Source organism: Mirounga angustirostris, unplaced genomic scaffold (assembly GCF_029215605.1).
Source record: "Mirounga angustirostris isolate CCGP_5_RB_7025 unplaced genomic scaffold, mMirAng1.0.hap1 SCAF_11, whole genome shotgun sequence".
NCBI lineage: Eukaryota > Metazoa > Chordata > Mammalia > Carnivora > Phocidae > Mirounga > Mirounga angustirostris.
In genome coordinates this window covers 90,489,916-90,507,084 of record NW_026991719.1, presented here as the reverse complement: position 1 = coordinate 90,507,084, position 17,169 = coordinate 90,489,916, and the positions used below count along the sequence as shown (strand labels likewise).

The window sequence follows — 17,169 nt, the reverse complement described above, 5'->3', positions numbered from 1 at the left end:
GGCATGGAGAACTCCTGTGGTGCTTTCGTCATCTGTAAGAATACTCTACTGTGCTCTCCCATGTGTGTCCCAAGCTGTGGTTTCCTTCTTTAATCAGAACCCATCTACTCCTTGTCTTTCACATGTCCCTCTCAAGAGCCTGTCAAGAGTGATTTCAAGCATGACTATGTATTGAATCATTTTTGTTGTTGTTGTTGTTGTATCAGGCATAATAGAGAAAGGGAAGAAACTGTAAACAGTGGTGGCTCAAGAAGATATAAGCTTATTTCTCTATTACATAAACAAAGTTTGTAAAGAAGTTTCTCAGGGATGATATGGTTGCCCCATGATCACCAGGCTTCAGTCTATCTTGTCATTCTGCCATTCTCAAAACCTGCCTTCCACTTCCAGGTGCAACAGGCTGCTTGCACACAAATCATATCATTCACGTTTCAGCCAGTAGGGAGAAGGAAAGGCAAAGAAGGGGGCCATCCCTCCCTCTATGGGTACTTCTTATATGTTGTACGTGATACTTCTATATTCTGGGAGTCTGTATTTTTACAGATAATACATATAAAAAAATAAATAAATACATATAAATGTATTTTTATACACACCATGCATACTGCAAGGAAATTTACATATGATGTTTCGTTTATTCCTTAAAACAACCCTTATATTATCCCTATTTTATAGATAAACTCCACTAATTTGCTCAAGGTCATACAAGGAATAACTGGGATCCCCAGTCAGATCTGACTCCAAAGTTTACCTTATTAGATTCTTTCCACTATGCCTTTGGCTATACATTAGAATGACTAGGGTAGCTTTAAAAAGTATTAATGCTTGGGAACTACACCAGATCAATTAAATCACAGTCAAGAATAGTTTGTAAAAGCCTCCCATTTGATTCTATTGTGAAGGCAGAGTTGAGTACTACTGCACTTTCTAGCTAGTTTTTTTCTCTCTTCTTTTCTTTGCCTGTGTATGCTTTATATCAAATATTTTGATTACCTGATTGCTAACTCTGCTTATGTTTTCACATGTCTGTGTAATTTTTCATTATTTTGAAGAAATACTGACAACTCATATTTGATTCAAACTAAATAAGTCATTGAGAAATATATCAGACATGCAAAAGTATACAGATTTTGAAAATCTATGTACTCAATCATATTAACAGATTACAGAAGAAAAAAATCACATGATCAAATCAATACATGCAGAAAAAACATTTGACAAAATTCAACATCCATTCATTATTTTTTTGAAAGCCCTCGGAAAACTCCATTTGATAAAGAACATCTACCCCCCCCCCAAAAAGAAGAAGAACTTACAGTTAGTATCATACTTAATGATGAGAGGGCTAAATGTTTTCCAGCTAAAGACTGGGAACAAGTTAAGGATGTCCATTCTCACCACTGCTCTTCAATATAGAACAATAAGAAGATTTGGCCTCAGGCAATAAGGCAAAAAATGAAATAAAAGGTATTCTGATTGGAAAGGAATAAAGCCATCTCTTTTTGCAGATGACGTGATCTACATAGAAAATCACAAGACAATTACAAAAAAACTTGTGGAGCTAATAAGTGAATTCAGCACATTTGCAAAGTGTCAGGTCAATATACAAAAATCAATTGCATTTCTATTTACTAACAACGAACATGCAGAAAGCAAAATTTTAAGTATAATACCATATACAATCCTTTAAAAAAATCTTAGGGATATATCTAACAAGACATGTATAGGATGTGTATGCTGAAAATTATAAAACATTGAGGAAAGAAATCAAAGAAGATATAAATAAATGGAGAGACATGTCACGTACATGGATTGGAAGACACAATATAGAAAGACGTCAATTCTCTTCTAACTGGTAGATAGGTTTAACCCAATTCCTATCAAAAATCTTGCTGAGATATTTGATAGATACAGACAAGATTATAAAATTTCTATGGAAAGGCAAAGGACCTAGAATAGCCAAAACAATTTTGAAAAAGAGTAAAATGGGAGAAATCAGTTTACCCGATTTCAAAAGCTTTTTTATAGTTACAGTAATCAGGATGGTTTGATATTGGAGGAGGGATAGACACAGAAATCCATGGGCTAGAATAGAGAACACAGAAATAGACTCACATAAATATATTCAATTGACTTTTGATGAAGGTGAAAAAATAACTCAATGGAGGAAAGATAATCTTTTTAACGAATGGTGCTGGAGCAACTACATAGCCATAGACAAAAAATATGAACTACAATCTAAACTTCACAGCTTAAACAAAAATGAACTCAAAATGGATCTTAGATTTAAATGTAAAGCATACATCTATAAAACTTTTAGAATATAACATAGGAGAAAACTTCAGGACCTAGGCTTTATGAAGAGTTCTAGACACAACACCAAAAGCACAATCCATAAACAACAAAAGACTGCCAATAGCCAAAGCCATCTTGAGAAATTGTTAGAGATAAGAATAAAGCTGGAGATAACATGCTCCTGGGTTTCAAACTATACCACATAGCTAGAGTAATCAAAACAGTATAGTACTGACACAAAAACACACAGACCAATGGAACAAAACAGAGAGCCCAGAAAGAAACCCAAACTTATATGGTCAATTAATCTATGACAAAGGAGGCAAGAATATACAATGGGGAAAAGACAGTTTCTTCAGTAAATGGTGCTGGGAAAACAGACAGCTACATGTAAAGGAATGAAACTGGACCACCTTCTAACACCACACACAAAAGTAAACTCAAAATGGATTGAAGATCTAAATGTGAGATCTGAACCATAAAAGTCCTAGAAGAAAACACAGGTAGTAACTTCTCTGACATTAGCAACGTTTTTCTAGATAGGTCTCCTAAAGGCAAGGGAAACAAAAGCAAAAATAAACAAATGAGACTACATCAAAATAAAAAAGCTTCTGCACAGCAAGGGAAACCATCAGCAAGACAAAAAGGCAATCTAATGAATGGGAGAAGATATTTGCAAACGATCTATCCAGTAAGGGGTTAATATCCAAAATATATAAAGAATTTATGCAACTCAACACCAAAAAAAACCCCAAACAATCCTATTTAAAAAATGGGCAGGGGACGTGAATAGACATTTTTCCAAAGAAGACATCCAGATGGCCAATAGACACATGAAAAGATGCTCAACGTCACTAACTGTCAGGGAAATTCAAAGCAAAACCACAATGAGGTATCACCTTACACCTGTCAGAAGGCTAGAATAATAATAATAAAAAAATAAATGACAAGCTTTGGCGAGGATGTGGAGAAAAAGGAACCCTTGTGCACTCTTGGTGGGAATGTAAGTTAGTGCAGCCCCTGTGGGAAACAGTGTGGAAGGGCACCTGGGTGGCTCAGTGGGTTAAGCGTCTGCCTTCGGCTCAGGTCATGATCCCAGAGTCCCGGGATCGAGTCCTGGAATCCAGCCCCAAATCAGGCTCCCTGCTCAGTGGGGAGTCTGCTTCTCCCTCTGCCCCTCACCCTGCTTGTGTTCTCTCTTTCTCACTCTTGCTCTCGTGCTCTCTCTCAAATAAATAAATAAATAGTAAAATCTTTTAAAAAGAAAACAGTATAGAGTTGCCTCAAAAAGTTAAAAATAGATAGACCATATAATCCAATAATTCCACTACTTGGTATTTACACAAAGAAAATGAAAAAATTTATCTGAAAAGACAGAGGCACCCTTAGGTTTATTGCAGCATTATTTATAATAGCCAAGACATGGAAACAGCCCAAGTGTCCATTGATAGGTGAATGGATAAGGAAGATGTGGTACACACACGCACACACACACACACACACCTATAAAAAAAGATGAGATCTTGCCATTTGCAACAACATGGATGGACCTAGAGGGCGTTATGCTAAGTGAAATAAGTCAGACTGAGAAAGACAAATAGCATGTGATTTCACTCATATGTTGACTCTAAAAAACGAAACAAATGAATACACAAACGAAAAGCAGAATCAGATCTATAAACACAGAGAACAAACTGATGGGGAGATGGGCAAAATGGGTAAAGGAGAACGGGAGATACAGGCTTCCAGTTACGGAATGAATTAGTCACGGGAATAAAAGTTACAGCGTAGAGAATATAGTCAATGCCATTGTAATAGTGTTGTATGGTGACAGATGGGAGCTACACTTGTGGTGAGCAGAGTAGAACGTATAGAGGTGTTGGATCATTATATTGTACACCTGAAACTAACGTAACCTTGTGTGTCAACTATACTCAAATAAAAAATCTTTTTAAAAAGCACAATCCTTAAAAAATAAATTAAGACTTGCGCTCTATGGAAGACCATGTCAAGAGGATGAAAAAACAAGCAACAGTCTGAGAGAATATATTTGCAAACCACATATCTGACAAAGGACATATCTAGAATATATAATAAACTCTCAAAACTCAACATTAAAAATGGGGGTGCCTGGCTGGCTCTGTTGGTGGAGCCGGAGACTCTTGATCTCAAAGGTTCTAAGTCTGAGTCCCATGTTGGGTGTAGAGATTACATAAAAATAAAATCTTTAAACAAACAAACCAACCCGGCAATTCAATTAGGAAATGAGCAAAAGGCACAGAGTCATCTCCCTGAAGAAGATACACAGTTGGAAAATAAGCGCATGAAAGATATTCAACACTATGACACATTAGGGAAATGCAAATTAAAACCATAAAGGGATATCGCGACACATCTATTAGAATGGCTAAAATAAAAATCTCAAATGCTGGTGAGGATGCACTGGAACTGGGTCTCTCATACATTGCTGGTGAGAAAGTAAAATTTTAAGTCACTCTGGAAGAAAGTTTAGCAGTTTCTTATAAAATTAAACATGCAAGTATCATATGACTCTGCAATTGCTCTCCTGGGCATTTCATTACCAGAGAAATGAAAACTTATGGCTGCGCAGAAATCTGTGCATCACCACTTACACTTAACGCTCATTTATTCTATTTTACTGTGTATAACATTCCACGTATGAATAACCACTGATCAAATTAGTATGCCGATGATGGGCATTTGGGTTGTTTTCATTTTTCCACATTTCAAATAATACTTTTATAAATGTCCTTGTAATGGTCTCTTTGAACCCGTGTGTGAGCATTCCTCTTGCATGGGTATCTAGGAATGAAATTTCTGGGTCCTAGATTGATACCTACTTTCAAATCTACTAGCTACTGCCCAAAACTGCTCTCCAAAATTGTACCAATTTATGTTTCCTTCAACACTGTATGAGTTCCAGCTGTTTTTTTGTCTTCGCCATATTTATAAAATTTCTACCAATCTCACGGTTGCAAAATACGTAATTTCTGTTTTAACTTGGATTTCCCTAGTTATGTGTGAGGTTGAGCATATTTTCACATGTTTATTGGCCATTCCAGGTTTCCTCTCCTATGAACAACCTGGACTAATCCTTCGCTCATTTATTTTTTCTATTGGAGCTTTGCCTTTGCCTTATTGATACAACTTTATATTATATATTTCAGGACATTAATCCTTGTTTGTTATATAAAATTCAAATATCTTTTCTCAATTTGTTACTTATCTTTTAATGCTTGAATGCTGTCTTTCACCTTCAGATGCTTTAAATTTTCATGTAATCAAATTTACAAATATTTTCCTATGAGATTTCTGCTTTTTCGTCTTGGTTAAAAAAAGTCTTTTTTTTTTAAACCACAAAGATTTAAAGAGAATCTCCCATATTTTAGTCTAATAATTGTAAAGTTCTGTTCTTTATATTCAGGACTTTAAGACATCTGGAGTTTATTTTATGTATGGTGTGAGGTGTGGATCTAATTTAATTTTTTTCCATATGAAAGTTAATTGTCCCAAACCATCTATTGAATATTCCATGCTTCCCTTACTGAATCCAATTTAAAAATCCCCAAACCTACTATGTGTTAGACATTGTTCTTGGCATTTTGAATACAGTATTAAAAACAAACAAGGGTGCCTGTGTGGTTCAGTCAGTTAAGGGTCCGACTCTTGATTTCAGCTTAGGTCATGATCTCAGGGTCATGAGATCGAGCCCCATAGGGTTCTGCACTCAGTGAGGAGTCTGCTTGAGACTCTCTCCCTCTGCCTCTGCCCTTCTTCCCTCTCATACACACACACACACACACACACACACACACTCCCTCTCTCTCTCAAATAAATAAATAAACCCTAAAAAATAAAAACAAACAAAAATATTACTATCGGTATGGTGAATTGTATTTTATTAAAGCTGTTAGAATATTCCTGCCCTTGTGGAGCTTATATTCTACTTGGCAAGATATATAATAAACATAATAAATAGGTATATTATGTAGTATGCTGGAAGACGATAATTGTTATGGAAAAAACAGAGCAGGATAAAGTAAATTGGGACTGCTTCCTTGAGCGGGAAAGTTGTAACTTTAAATAGGGTGGTCTATGTTGGCCTTGTCAAGAAGTTGCTATTGGGGCAAAGATTTGAAAGAAGTGAAGCAGATGCCCTGTGAGTATTTGAGGGAAAATAAAAACTAATACTTTTACCATATATACTATGTGCCAGGGTTTGTTCCAAGCACTTTACATATATTTACTCAATTAACCCTTATAATAACAGATATTTCACAGCAACTGATATTTATGAATTTCACAAAAATTTCTGTTGGGGTTTTTATTAGATTTCCTTCATATATATAGATTACTTTGGGGAGGGTTGATACCCTTACAACATTGCCTCTTGCCATCCATAAGCATGGTCTGGTTCTACATTTATTCACAGTTTCTTTTATGTTCCTCAATCATTTTATGATTTTCTCAATAAAGGTTCTGTACACATTTGTTAGATTTATTCCTATGTACTTTATTGTTTTGTGGTCCCCGTAAACAGTTTGTATATATTTTCAACTTCGCTTCCTGTTGCTTACCCTGCTCCACCCCAGATCCTACTCTCTGTGGTTTTTTTTTTAGGTAATGTACTCTAGTGATTGTGTGTGTGTGTGTGTGTGTGTGTGTGTGTGTGTGTGTGATGAATGGTCTTGCTACCTGAGCCTGCTCTTTAAGCTGAGTTTGATTAACCCAGACAGACCACAACATATCAAGAACGATCTAAGCCCTTCCCCTTCATGATTTTTGCAAGATACATATTCTTGTCCTGTCTCCTCAATGAGTCTTTAAGCTCCCTGGGGGCAGTGAGTGTGAGCACATGGGAATGCCTCAAAAAGGTCTTACTGCTACTTTTCCCACAATGGGGTTGCTGTACTTTTTCTTCAATTTCTTCACTCCATTGAGCCCTCAACCATGACTCTCCCTTGATCTTCGAAGTTGACTTCCATACATAAAGATGCTCCCTGGACTCACGCCTGAGCTCTTCTTTTCTGTCAGTGATTCCTCTCCTTTCAGGAAGTGAAAGAAAAATGTTGATGAGTAGCTGAGAGCTCTTTGAGAGAAAATATGTTTGTGAGATGATCTAGCCCAGTTTTTGCAAAAGGTTGATCCACAAAACATTAGTTTATGAGATGCCCTGGAAAAAGAGGTTCTGAGCTTTTTAAAAATTTTTATTTATTTATTTGAGAGATTGAGAGAGAGAAAGAGAGAGCACAGCAGGGGGAGTGTAGAGGGAGAGAGAAGCAGGCTCCCCGCTGAGCAGGGAGCCGGAAGCTGGGCTCCATCCCAGGACCCTGGATCCTGACCTGAGCCGAAGGCAGACGCTTAACGACTGAGCCATCCAGGTGCCCCTGAGTTGTTGCTGTTGTTGTTTTTAAAGCAGGAAGCCCTTTATACTAAATTGCTTTTTTGGAGACAAATGCCATATTTTATGCATATTAAAGGAGAAGTTTTATGGTAAAGAAAACAAATTTTGTTTATCCCCCCACTTTTAAAAAATTTTTGACCAAAGAACCATTTTTGTTTGTTTGTTTTTAAAGACCACTTGTTAACATCCACATACCTCACACAGGGAAACCTTGATCTTGTTCACCCATCTGCTCTTTGATGGATATAAACAAATGAAATCATCTACCCCAGACATTTTGCGGCTTCCACAGTAGTGTTGCAAAGCCTATATCATGAGGAAATCCTTCTAAAATCTATTCTAAATCCTTTATGTTTTTTTATCATCCCATCTATTCTTCTATCCTCCCCAGAAAATAAAAAAAAATTGAGTCCCGATACAAAACCGATCACCATATATTTATGAAATGCTTATGATGTGCAATAAAAATATTAAGACATTCAGGGACGCCTGGGTGGCTCAGTCGGTTAAGCATCTGCCTTTAGCTCAGGTCGTGATCCCGGGGTCCTAGGATCGAGTCCCGCATCGGGCTCCTTGCTCAGCAGGAAGCCTGCTTCTCCCTCTGCCTGTCGCTCCCCCTGCTTGTGATCGCTTGCTCTCTCTCTGACAAATAAATAAAATCATTAAAAAAAAATTAAGAGGGTGCCTGGGTGGCTCAGATGGTTAAGCGTCTGCCTTCGGCTCAGGTCGTGATCCCAGGATCCTGGGATCGAGTCCCGCATCGGGCTTCCCGCTCCTTGGGAGCCTGCTTCTCCCTCTGTTTCTCTCTGTCTCTCATGAATAAATAAATAAAATCTTTAAAAAAATAAAATAAAATAAAAAATAAAAAAAAATTAAGACATTCACCTTGCTGGACAAGGAAGCTACAACCATTGTCCGGAATTTCCATATTTCCCTGCCCTTATTCCTTGATATGTGTCTGCCCTTGACCTGAATAACCCTGATCTTTCCAAAGATGGCCACAGTGTAAGGCAGAAACAAATGGAAGAGAACACACTGGCCACAGGCGACCCTCTGAGGTTGTTATTTAGAAGCCAGAAGAACAGCAGCAAAGTGGGCAGCCTTGACTAGGCAGGTTGCACACGGAGGCTGTCTACCTCACTAACACAGCGATCTTAGACTTGCTTTGCCAACACCTTCCCAAAAAGGAATGTCATTTTTTAAATCCCACTTTGAGGCATCTTACAGTAAAACACATGCACCAAAAAATGCTTCACCTATTCAACAGCTATATCTAAAAAGGAGGGTTAATTGTATTAGGAATCAGAAAGAAGATCATTAAGGAGCCTGCTATTAGCTCTGAGCTTTCTGGAAGCCAAGTGACAATGGAGTCATGGTAGGTCAAGACTCTACCTGTTAATACATGTAGTCTCAGTTGTGAAGATGGTAGCCCGCCCCTCCTTTACTCTCTCACCTTTCTCTTCTTTTGTCTTATAGTTTGATCTGATTTAATAAATTTAATGTGGTTGCTTCCTTCCCTTTTCTAACATATTTGATATAAAGAAGACATTTTGTAACCAATAGGAAATTTGAGGAGCCATTAATATTCATCTTGTAGCCATCAGACTCACTTCACATGGAAACGTCTCTGGGTTGGATTCAAACTCACAAACTCTCATAGGTAAACGCCACAGATCCCATTAACCAGATTATTACAGCAAGCTAAAAGGTCTTTGGGGTCCTTTTTCCGACATCATCCCCCATGAAATTCTGGAACTCTTTTCCCTTGTCTTGTCCTTTTTGTTCTTCCTCGTAGTCTACTCCACTGACCTTAATTCAAAAACGACCGGTTGTTGGATGCATGAACTAAGGATGCCTTCAAGAACGTTCAGGTTTGATTGTTTTGTCTCAAGAAGGTGAGAGGAAGAGAGCTACAATTTCTAAGAAGCCTGGTTTGACTACCTGAGTCTGATCCCCGGGCAGATTAGGCCAAGGTTTTGACCAAGTGAAATTGCCAATTTCCTTTAAAAAGGGGGTGTGGGGGGGCTAGCACATTGCTCATTAGAATATTCTGCCCTTGCCTCTGCAATCTTTTTGCTACCCTGCAATTTCCTGTCGGTTATAAATTAAACCTTCCTAGCTGTTAATGCAGCCTGAGAATTGAAAAAAAAAAAGCATGTAATTAATCTTAGGAGTTGGGGGGATTCACTAAGCCTGAGTTATAGGGGAGAAGCTGGACAAGGCACTAGGACCTAGAAGGCATCTATCCACCCTGGCAGGAATTTCTTGCTTGGAGCTCAGACAACAAAGGCATAGAGAGATTGGTTTTCTTTCTCTCAGCATCTCCACCCAACCAGCAGAAAACCGGTGAGTGGGGCTTTCGGTGATTTTCAGGCAGAATGTAACAGATGCCAAGCGGGAAAAGCACAAGGCAACACACTTGCTCTAACCCTCTCTCCCTTTCTCTCCTTCTCCTTTTTTTTTTCTTAAATTTTATTTTGCCTTATTCTATCGGATTTTTTCCTAAGCCTCTACCTGGGATTTTCCTTTGGAAAAGTGAGTTTGATGTTCATTTGTTTTCACTGTGTTGTTGATTTAGAATAATACCACCCGTGATCCTAAAGCAAAGCCAAATGTTACTGGCATGCCTGGGGAAATGCTTGCTACTCGTCTTGAGGAAGTGGGGTCTCTCACCCCTGCAGGTTGCCTGACGGAGACAATGCTGAGCTCAGCACAGGTCATGGTGACATTGGAGGAAAAGGGGGATAGAGCCTGGCAAGCCTCCTAGGCACCAGTCCTCCTTTATCTCCTGTCCTCCTGGTCCCTTGCAAATATCTCGATGTGGCAGTGTGTAGCAGCTGAGCCCTGCTGGCTCTGAGTCTTTTTATCCCCATCTGTGAGATGCATGTTAATAGTTGGGTTCCTAGGCTGTGGTCACTACCTTTGCTAATGCTCGAGGCTTCTGTTGTGTTTGGTTTCATGTTTTGATTTCTCTCCTTTTTTCCTCCCTCCCTTCCTTCCTCCCTTCTTCTTTCCTTCCTTCCTTCCTCTTCCTTCCTTCCTTCCTTCCTTCCTTCCTTCCTTCCTTCCTTCCTTCCTTCCTTCCTTTCTTTCTTTCTTTCTTTCTTTCTTGTTCAGCAGAAGAGGAAAAAACAAATCTGACAAATGACCCATCTTTTGCCTCAGCTAATGCACCTGGGCAATAGACAAGTTTGGGGGTGAATTGCTGTTGTGAGGGGCAAAATGCCCCTTCGGTCAGGGTAGAAATCCAGAACAATGAAAGGTGTGCTTGTTTCGAAAGGTCCCATATGCTTTCCAGGGACTCATTGGGGAATCTTTCAACAATTAAATTATTCCATTAAGGGGTGGGGCTGCCTCGTTGGGGAGGGATAAAGCACATATTAAAAAAAAAAAGAAGAAAGAAAGAAAAGGATTTTGTGACCAAATGGTACCAGGGGGAAAGCAGAGCTAATAACTTGTTAAATAACTGATTTTTCTAATCCTTTTTTTTCCAGCTTATTTCTTATGATTGTCGGATAGCTGCACCAGCTTGGTGGGGAAAGGGTTTGATGAATAGCACAAAGACACTAGCTATTCTCTGGAGGCTGTCCCTTTAAAGGAGAATTCTGGTTTATTGGGGGGGGAGGGGAGGCACACATTAGAGTAGGAAAGGGGGTTTGGAATAAAATGAAAAACCTTCCCCTCCCGTCGTCATTTTACTGAAGCACAAAGATTGCCTCCTAAACTGGAGATGCTAACCTCAGCCAGCGCCTTCTATTCTCTTCAAGGGGATTCTGTCAGGCTAAGGATTCATTTACAACTGTTAGTCATGTGGGCACATGTGTGAGGAAACAGATGCCAGTTTTAATGTATTTAGCCCGAAGTTACAATTTGATAGGAGCCACTGTCAAGAAGTCCCAGGATTTCAAGCGATTTCAAAATCCCTCCCTCTCCCCTGTTTGGAACAGTGCCCAGAGTGCCTCCCTCCCTATCTCTTACCCCACCCCCGCCAACACCAGCACCCCCCCCAGCCCCTCCTTCTTCTCTATTAAGATCAATATTCCTGCAGGTCAGGGGCAAGCAGCAGATGGGTCACGGGCTTTTTTCAACCAGTTCTTTCTACAACAGCAGATTGAAGAACTGGATCTGGCTAATATTTGAATTCCTTTCTTTTTTTTTTTTTCCTTCCTCCCTCCCCCTTTTTCTTTGCCTCTTTCCACCCCCGCCCCTTGTCCCACACTCAGGTCTCTGAGGTTCCACCAAAATATGGAACTTGATTTTGGACATTTTGACGAAAGAGATAAGACATCCAGGAACATGCGAGGCTCACGAATGAATGGGCTGCCCAGCCCCACTCACAGTGCCCATTGTAGCTTCTACCGAACCAGAACCTTGCAGGCACTGAGCAATGAGAAGAAAGCCAAGAAGGTACGTTTCTACCGCAATGGGGACCGCTACTTCAAGGGGATTGTGTACGCTGTGTCCTCTGACCGTTTTCGCAGCTTCGACGCCTTGCTGGCTGACCTGACTCGATCTCTGTCTGACAACATCAACCTGCCTCAGGGAGTGCGTTACATTTACACCATTGATGGATCCAGGAAAATCGGAAGCATGGATGAACTGGAGGAAGGTAATGCAAGGGTGGTGGCTCTTGGTGGGAGGTGGCATCCTTGGCCGTGCTTACATCTCTTGGAGTACCCTGAAAAAAAGATTCGGGAATGGATTTGTCAGAACGCCAGGTTGATGCTGTGACTGCTGAGTCCATAGGCATTGACGGGGCCATTAGCCATTATCCTACTCGGCCTTTAGCCTCTGCTGGCGTTGAAGCGTGGATGGTGGGGACAATGCATTGTGCTTATCTGCCAGGGTATACAAAGGAAAATCTCAATTGTGTCATTTACTCTAGATCTTGTTCATAATTAATTCTAAGTAGCATTATTGAGGCAGACCACGAACTCATTAGGACTGTAAAATGAGGAAGGAACTTCGTTCGGGTTCACAGAAAGATAGCCAAATATCCTTTGGACTGCTTGTGCATTGCAACGCATGGAAATACGCCCCCTAAAAGCAGGACTTCCTGGTCCTATTCACAAAGGATTATACTTTTAGGTAAGTGGTCACTGCTCAGCTGTCGCTTCTAAAAAGCCCACTCCAGGGTGTGTCCCTAAGGCTGAGGTCATTGTGAGAAATACCAAAGAAAGCTGGAGGTATGTCTGGTATTTTAATAAAGACTCTTCCTATTAGAATAGGAACTGACTCACTGTACCTAAATCCCTTTAAAGCCTCTCTAGACTTCGGTTTTACAATTGAATGTTGTGATGAGGTTGCTGAGAACCCAACAACCTGTGTACCCACTAAAAAATAAGGGAAGTCTCAGCTCTTACCAAAGCCTGCTCATCCACGACGCATTTTGTGTGTGTGTGTGTGTGTGGTTATTTAGAAAATAGATCTTGGGACAGGTGCTTAATATTTTACTGTGTCGAGTCACTCATGTTGTGGATGCCTCCCTATGCCCATCTTTAAATGGCTATAACATGTAACCAACTGATAATACAAATGGCCCTCCCCCTGGCCTCTCCCCAACTCTCTAGCCCTCCCTCCTCCCCCCTTCCATTCCCTGAGCACAGGTGAGTTTAGAGCAGGCAAATCTCTCGGGAAACCAAATTATGAAACAGCCAACAGGGAATGGGAATCAGCACATTAAATGACTTGGTGTGGGAGGGCCCCGCCTCCGCTTCGCTGCTTCTAGGTTTCTTGTGCTCTTAGACAAAGGAGCATGAGGGCTTCCCTTGCACGAGACCATGTTCTTGCACATTGCTGCTGTTTCTCAAGTCAGGTCAACTGATTTGGGGCCAGTTCCTTATAAGCAACAGTGTCCCTACGGCTACTGGATCTGGGTCTCAGGGTTCAAGTCTGAGGTTTTTCCACATAGCTGACCTTGAAAAGCAACGCTGAGAAGGCTTAGACTATTGGATCATGTGCTGGATGGCCAGGCAGAGGTTAATCCTAGGCTTTTTCTGCACATTGAAGGATTGACTATCCTAGCCCATGTCTTGAAGGAGAGTAAGGGCAAACTGGAAGGACTTGGAGTGAGGTTGAGGGAGCTGTCCAACAGAGTAATTGATACGGTGTGTGTCTTTTGTCACCGTGCAATCCATATCTCGGGTGAATTTGAGGGGTGTCTCTGGAATAATTGTCACAAACAAAGCACCTTGAATCACCCAGTGTGTCCTCATTTCCCCTAGCTGTGATTTTTTAAAGACCGTGACAGATGCCAGGGCAGAATCCTAACCCAGGGACATTGTATTCAGAGTAGGAATTAAAATGTTCTTGTGTCTGATATAAGAGAAGTATCATGCACACATTTCCCCCCACAAATCCATTTTTTTAACACACCTTGCTCAAGGACAAGCCCTTGATATTGATTTTTCTTCCTGGATATGTGTGTGTGTGTATATGTTTTGTGATAATCTCAGTTCAAAATAGATAATAAATATAATTTTGAAGACTGCACCCTCTCTCCTGACCCTTTTGAGTCCTGCTAGATTGGATTCCTCCCCTGGGTGCATGGTAGTTCTTCCTGGGTATGTAGAATGTAAATAAGGTTCAGTTGCATTTATTCATATATCATCTACAACCACAAGCTGCAGTGGGCGTCAACCCCCTCCCAGTCTTGAGTACTGTCTCTGCAGTCAAGGAAATTCTGGGGTATCTCAGGCTAGTGCTGAGAAATGTGTCCAGTTTTCCCACTGCTGCAGAGTCAGATGGGAAAGGGCACTGGGATAAGGAAGATAAAGAGGAAAAAGTCTTTTCTCTCCTGTTTTGTCCTCTGAAACTACTCTTCTAGGAATGGAGGACAGAAGGCCCTCACTTCGTTCACCATTGGAAGAGGTTGAATGAAAGATTAAAAACATTCATACACATTGCTCCCCAAGAGACTTCACACTGGAAAAGTTTGGAAAGATCCCTGATGAAGAATGAGAGGCAGTGGGTTCTAGTCTTAGAGGCAGAAAGTTATCACAGGAAAAGAAGTCTTTGGAATCAGATTTGTTGCCAATCCAAGATCTGCCACCTGCTAGCTCGTGTGACCTTGGGGAAACCAGTTAGACTCCCCGAGCCTCAGTTTTTCATCTGTAAAGTGGGAATAACTGCTTTGAGGATTAAATAAGACAATGGATATGAGGTGGTTACTATTATGCCTGGCATACAGTAACACTCAGTAAAGGGTATCTACGACGGTTGAGTCGTCCTAGTTTATAGCCGGTTAGCTACATGACCATAGGTCTATCCTTATCATCACCGTGAATTACTTTCTCTTTTTTAAAACAGCATTTTTGAAAAAAACAACCATTTAAAGGTATAATTTGCATAACATAAAAATCACCCATTTAAGTGTACAATTCAATGATTTTTAGAAAATTTACCAAGTGGTACAACCATCATCATAATCTAATTTTAGATCATTTTATTCACCCCAAAAAGGAACCCTGTACCAATTAGCTGTCACTGCCCATTTCCCTCATTGTCTCCAACCCTAGGCAACAACTTACCTACTTTATGTCTATACATATTTGCCTATTATGGACATTTTATATAAACTGAATCATACACTGTGATGTCTTTTGTGACTGGCTTCTTTCCCTTAGAAAAATGTTTTCAAGGGTTATCTGTGTTGTACTTTGTCTCAGCACTTTGTTCCTTTTCATGGAGGGATAACGTTCCATTGCATGTATGGACCACATCTTGTGTCTCTGTTGTAATATTCTTATCTGTAGAAAGAGACTAGTAACACCTGCCTTCTTTATCTATCAGGGTGGTTGAGAGGATATAATGAGATAATAGATAGAAAAACACATTGACAAGGTAAAACTACAGCTACACGGTATTATTGTTAATGATGTAAAAAAAGTAGTAATAATAATGATGATGCTAGTGAGGGGTTGGGATGGCCAGAGGTTCCCAAACCTGGCTGCCTTTCAGAAATTTTCAGAGATTTGGAAAAATATCAATTCCTGGGTCACACCCCAGATCTATTGAATCATAATCTCTAGGGCTAGGGCCCTAGAATCTGTCTTTTTATAAATCTTCTCAGGTGATTCTTATGAGCACTTAAACTTGAGAAATACTAGATTAGGTGATCTTGATGGTCCCTTTCAGATAACTATGGTGGTGGGAGTTCCTGGGGGTGTAGAAGGCCTTGTTTTTTGTTTTTGCTTTTTCGCTTTGTAGATCTTAAAGGAATGATGGAGCACAGAACATACTATTTCCAAATGGCCACTTTGTTAAATATTTAGACTAAAATAAAATGAAATAAAAAACAATGGGTTAATAATCACTCTGGCCTGTGATACTCCTTATCTAATACCTCTAGTCTATGGTCTGCTAGATACTGAAAGTCACAAGAGGAATGTTTTGGGCCCAAATCAGGTTATTTATGTCAGCTTTCCACAGATCCTTGGGTACACAAAGAGTCTTAGTGAAGCCATGAAGGCTGTGGTCATATATGTATTAGTCATATTCCCAATGGGTCAATGAATGAAACCCACCAGTGACTTTTCCTTTTGTCTTGCTTAGTCTTCCATCGCTAAGTCATTCTCCTTCCCTTCCTGCCCAGTTCTTTCCCCACTTCCTTGTTTGTGAGTACCCAGATCAATCTTAGGAGTATTGTTTTGAGCATTATTACATGGACCACAGGACAGAATATTTCCAACTGGGACAGTCTTGTCCCAACTTGTCCCAACTCAGAAAATCTGAGTTGAATGGCAGCCCTAGTTATGATCCAGTTCCTTTGCCATAGCTCATTTGAGATGAGATGAGATGAGACCACCTTCTCACTAATTTATCCCCCAGCTACTAAAGCAGGCACATCGCCAAAGAGAAGGATTTAAAGATACCTGGGAGAGAGATGCATCATTAATAGATATGATGATACAATAAAGTATCATTTAATATTTTCCTTCTTGAGTGAGGAAGTCCTGGCAAAGCGGAGAAAGCCCAGACAGAAGTGTTTCTGCGCCGAGGAAACATGAATGCATGTAATGTTTTTGAAAATGGGGCCCTCCTGAAAGTGAAGGGAGGTGGACATTAGATCGTCTTGAACCCACAGCTTGCTCCCTTCCTGCTCTTTCAGCTGTGCTTCCATGACTTCATTTCCTTACCCCCTCATCCTGAAGCAGATTGTCAGCCCCAGCAAATCGTTGCCTTGCTTGGCTCTGAAGCTAGCTTGCCTTCTAGGCTCTCAATGGGTGGGCAATGGCCCCTGGAAGCTGCGACAGGATGGGAACCCAGCTGTGTAAAGGTGCAACACACCTCATCCAGCTCCAAGTGCCAGGCAGCTGGGCGTGCAGGAAGCACCGAGCTCTCTGGCAGCAGACGTTGCAGACGTTTGCAAAATCTGAACAAGGAAGCCTTGGTCTAGAGAAGCAGCGCGTTTGATGTCTTTCCAGTAGTACAAGTGGCGAGTCCTCAGT

At 40.4% G+C, this 17,169-nt stretch overlaps 1 protein-coding gene across 1 annotated transcript in view; it reads left to right on the top strand.

Annotated features, from left to right (window-relative positions):
• Positions 1-11,390: 11,390 nt before the first annotated feature.
• DCX (doublecortin) overlaps positions 11,391-17,169 on the top strand; it is a gene marked incomplete at its 5' end in the record, with an annotated part of 82,145 nt that continues 76,366 nt past the window's right edge. Inside the window, 4 exon segments of the mRNA XM_064573614.1 lie at positions 11,391-11,487; positions 11,490-11,536; positions 11,539-11,609; positions 11,944-12,329. Coding sequence (XP_064429684.1) covers positions 11,391-11,487; positions 11,490-11,536; positions 11,539-11,609; positions 11,944-12,329 — 601 coding nt within the window.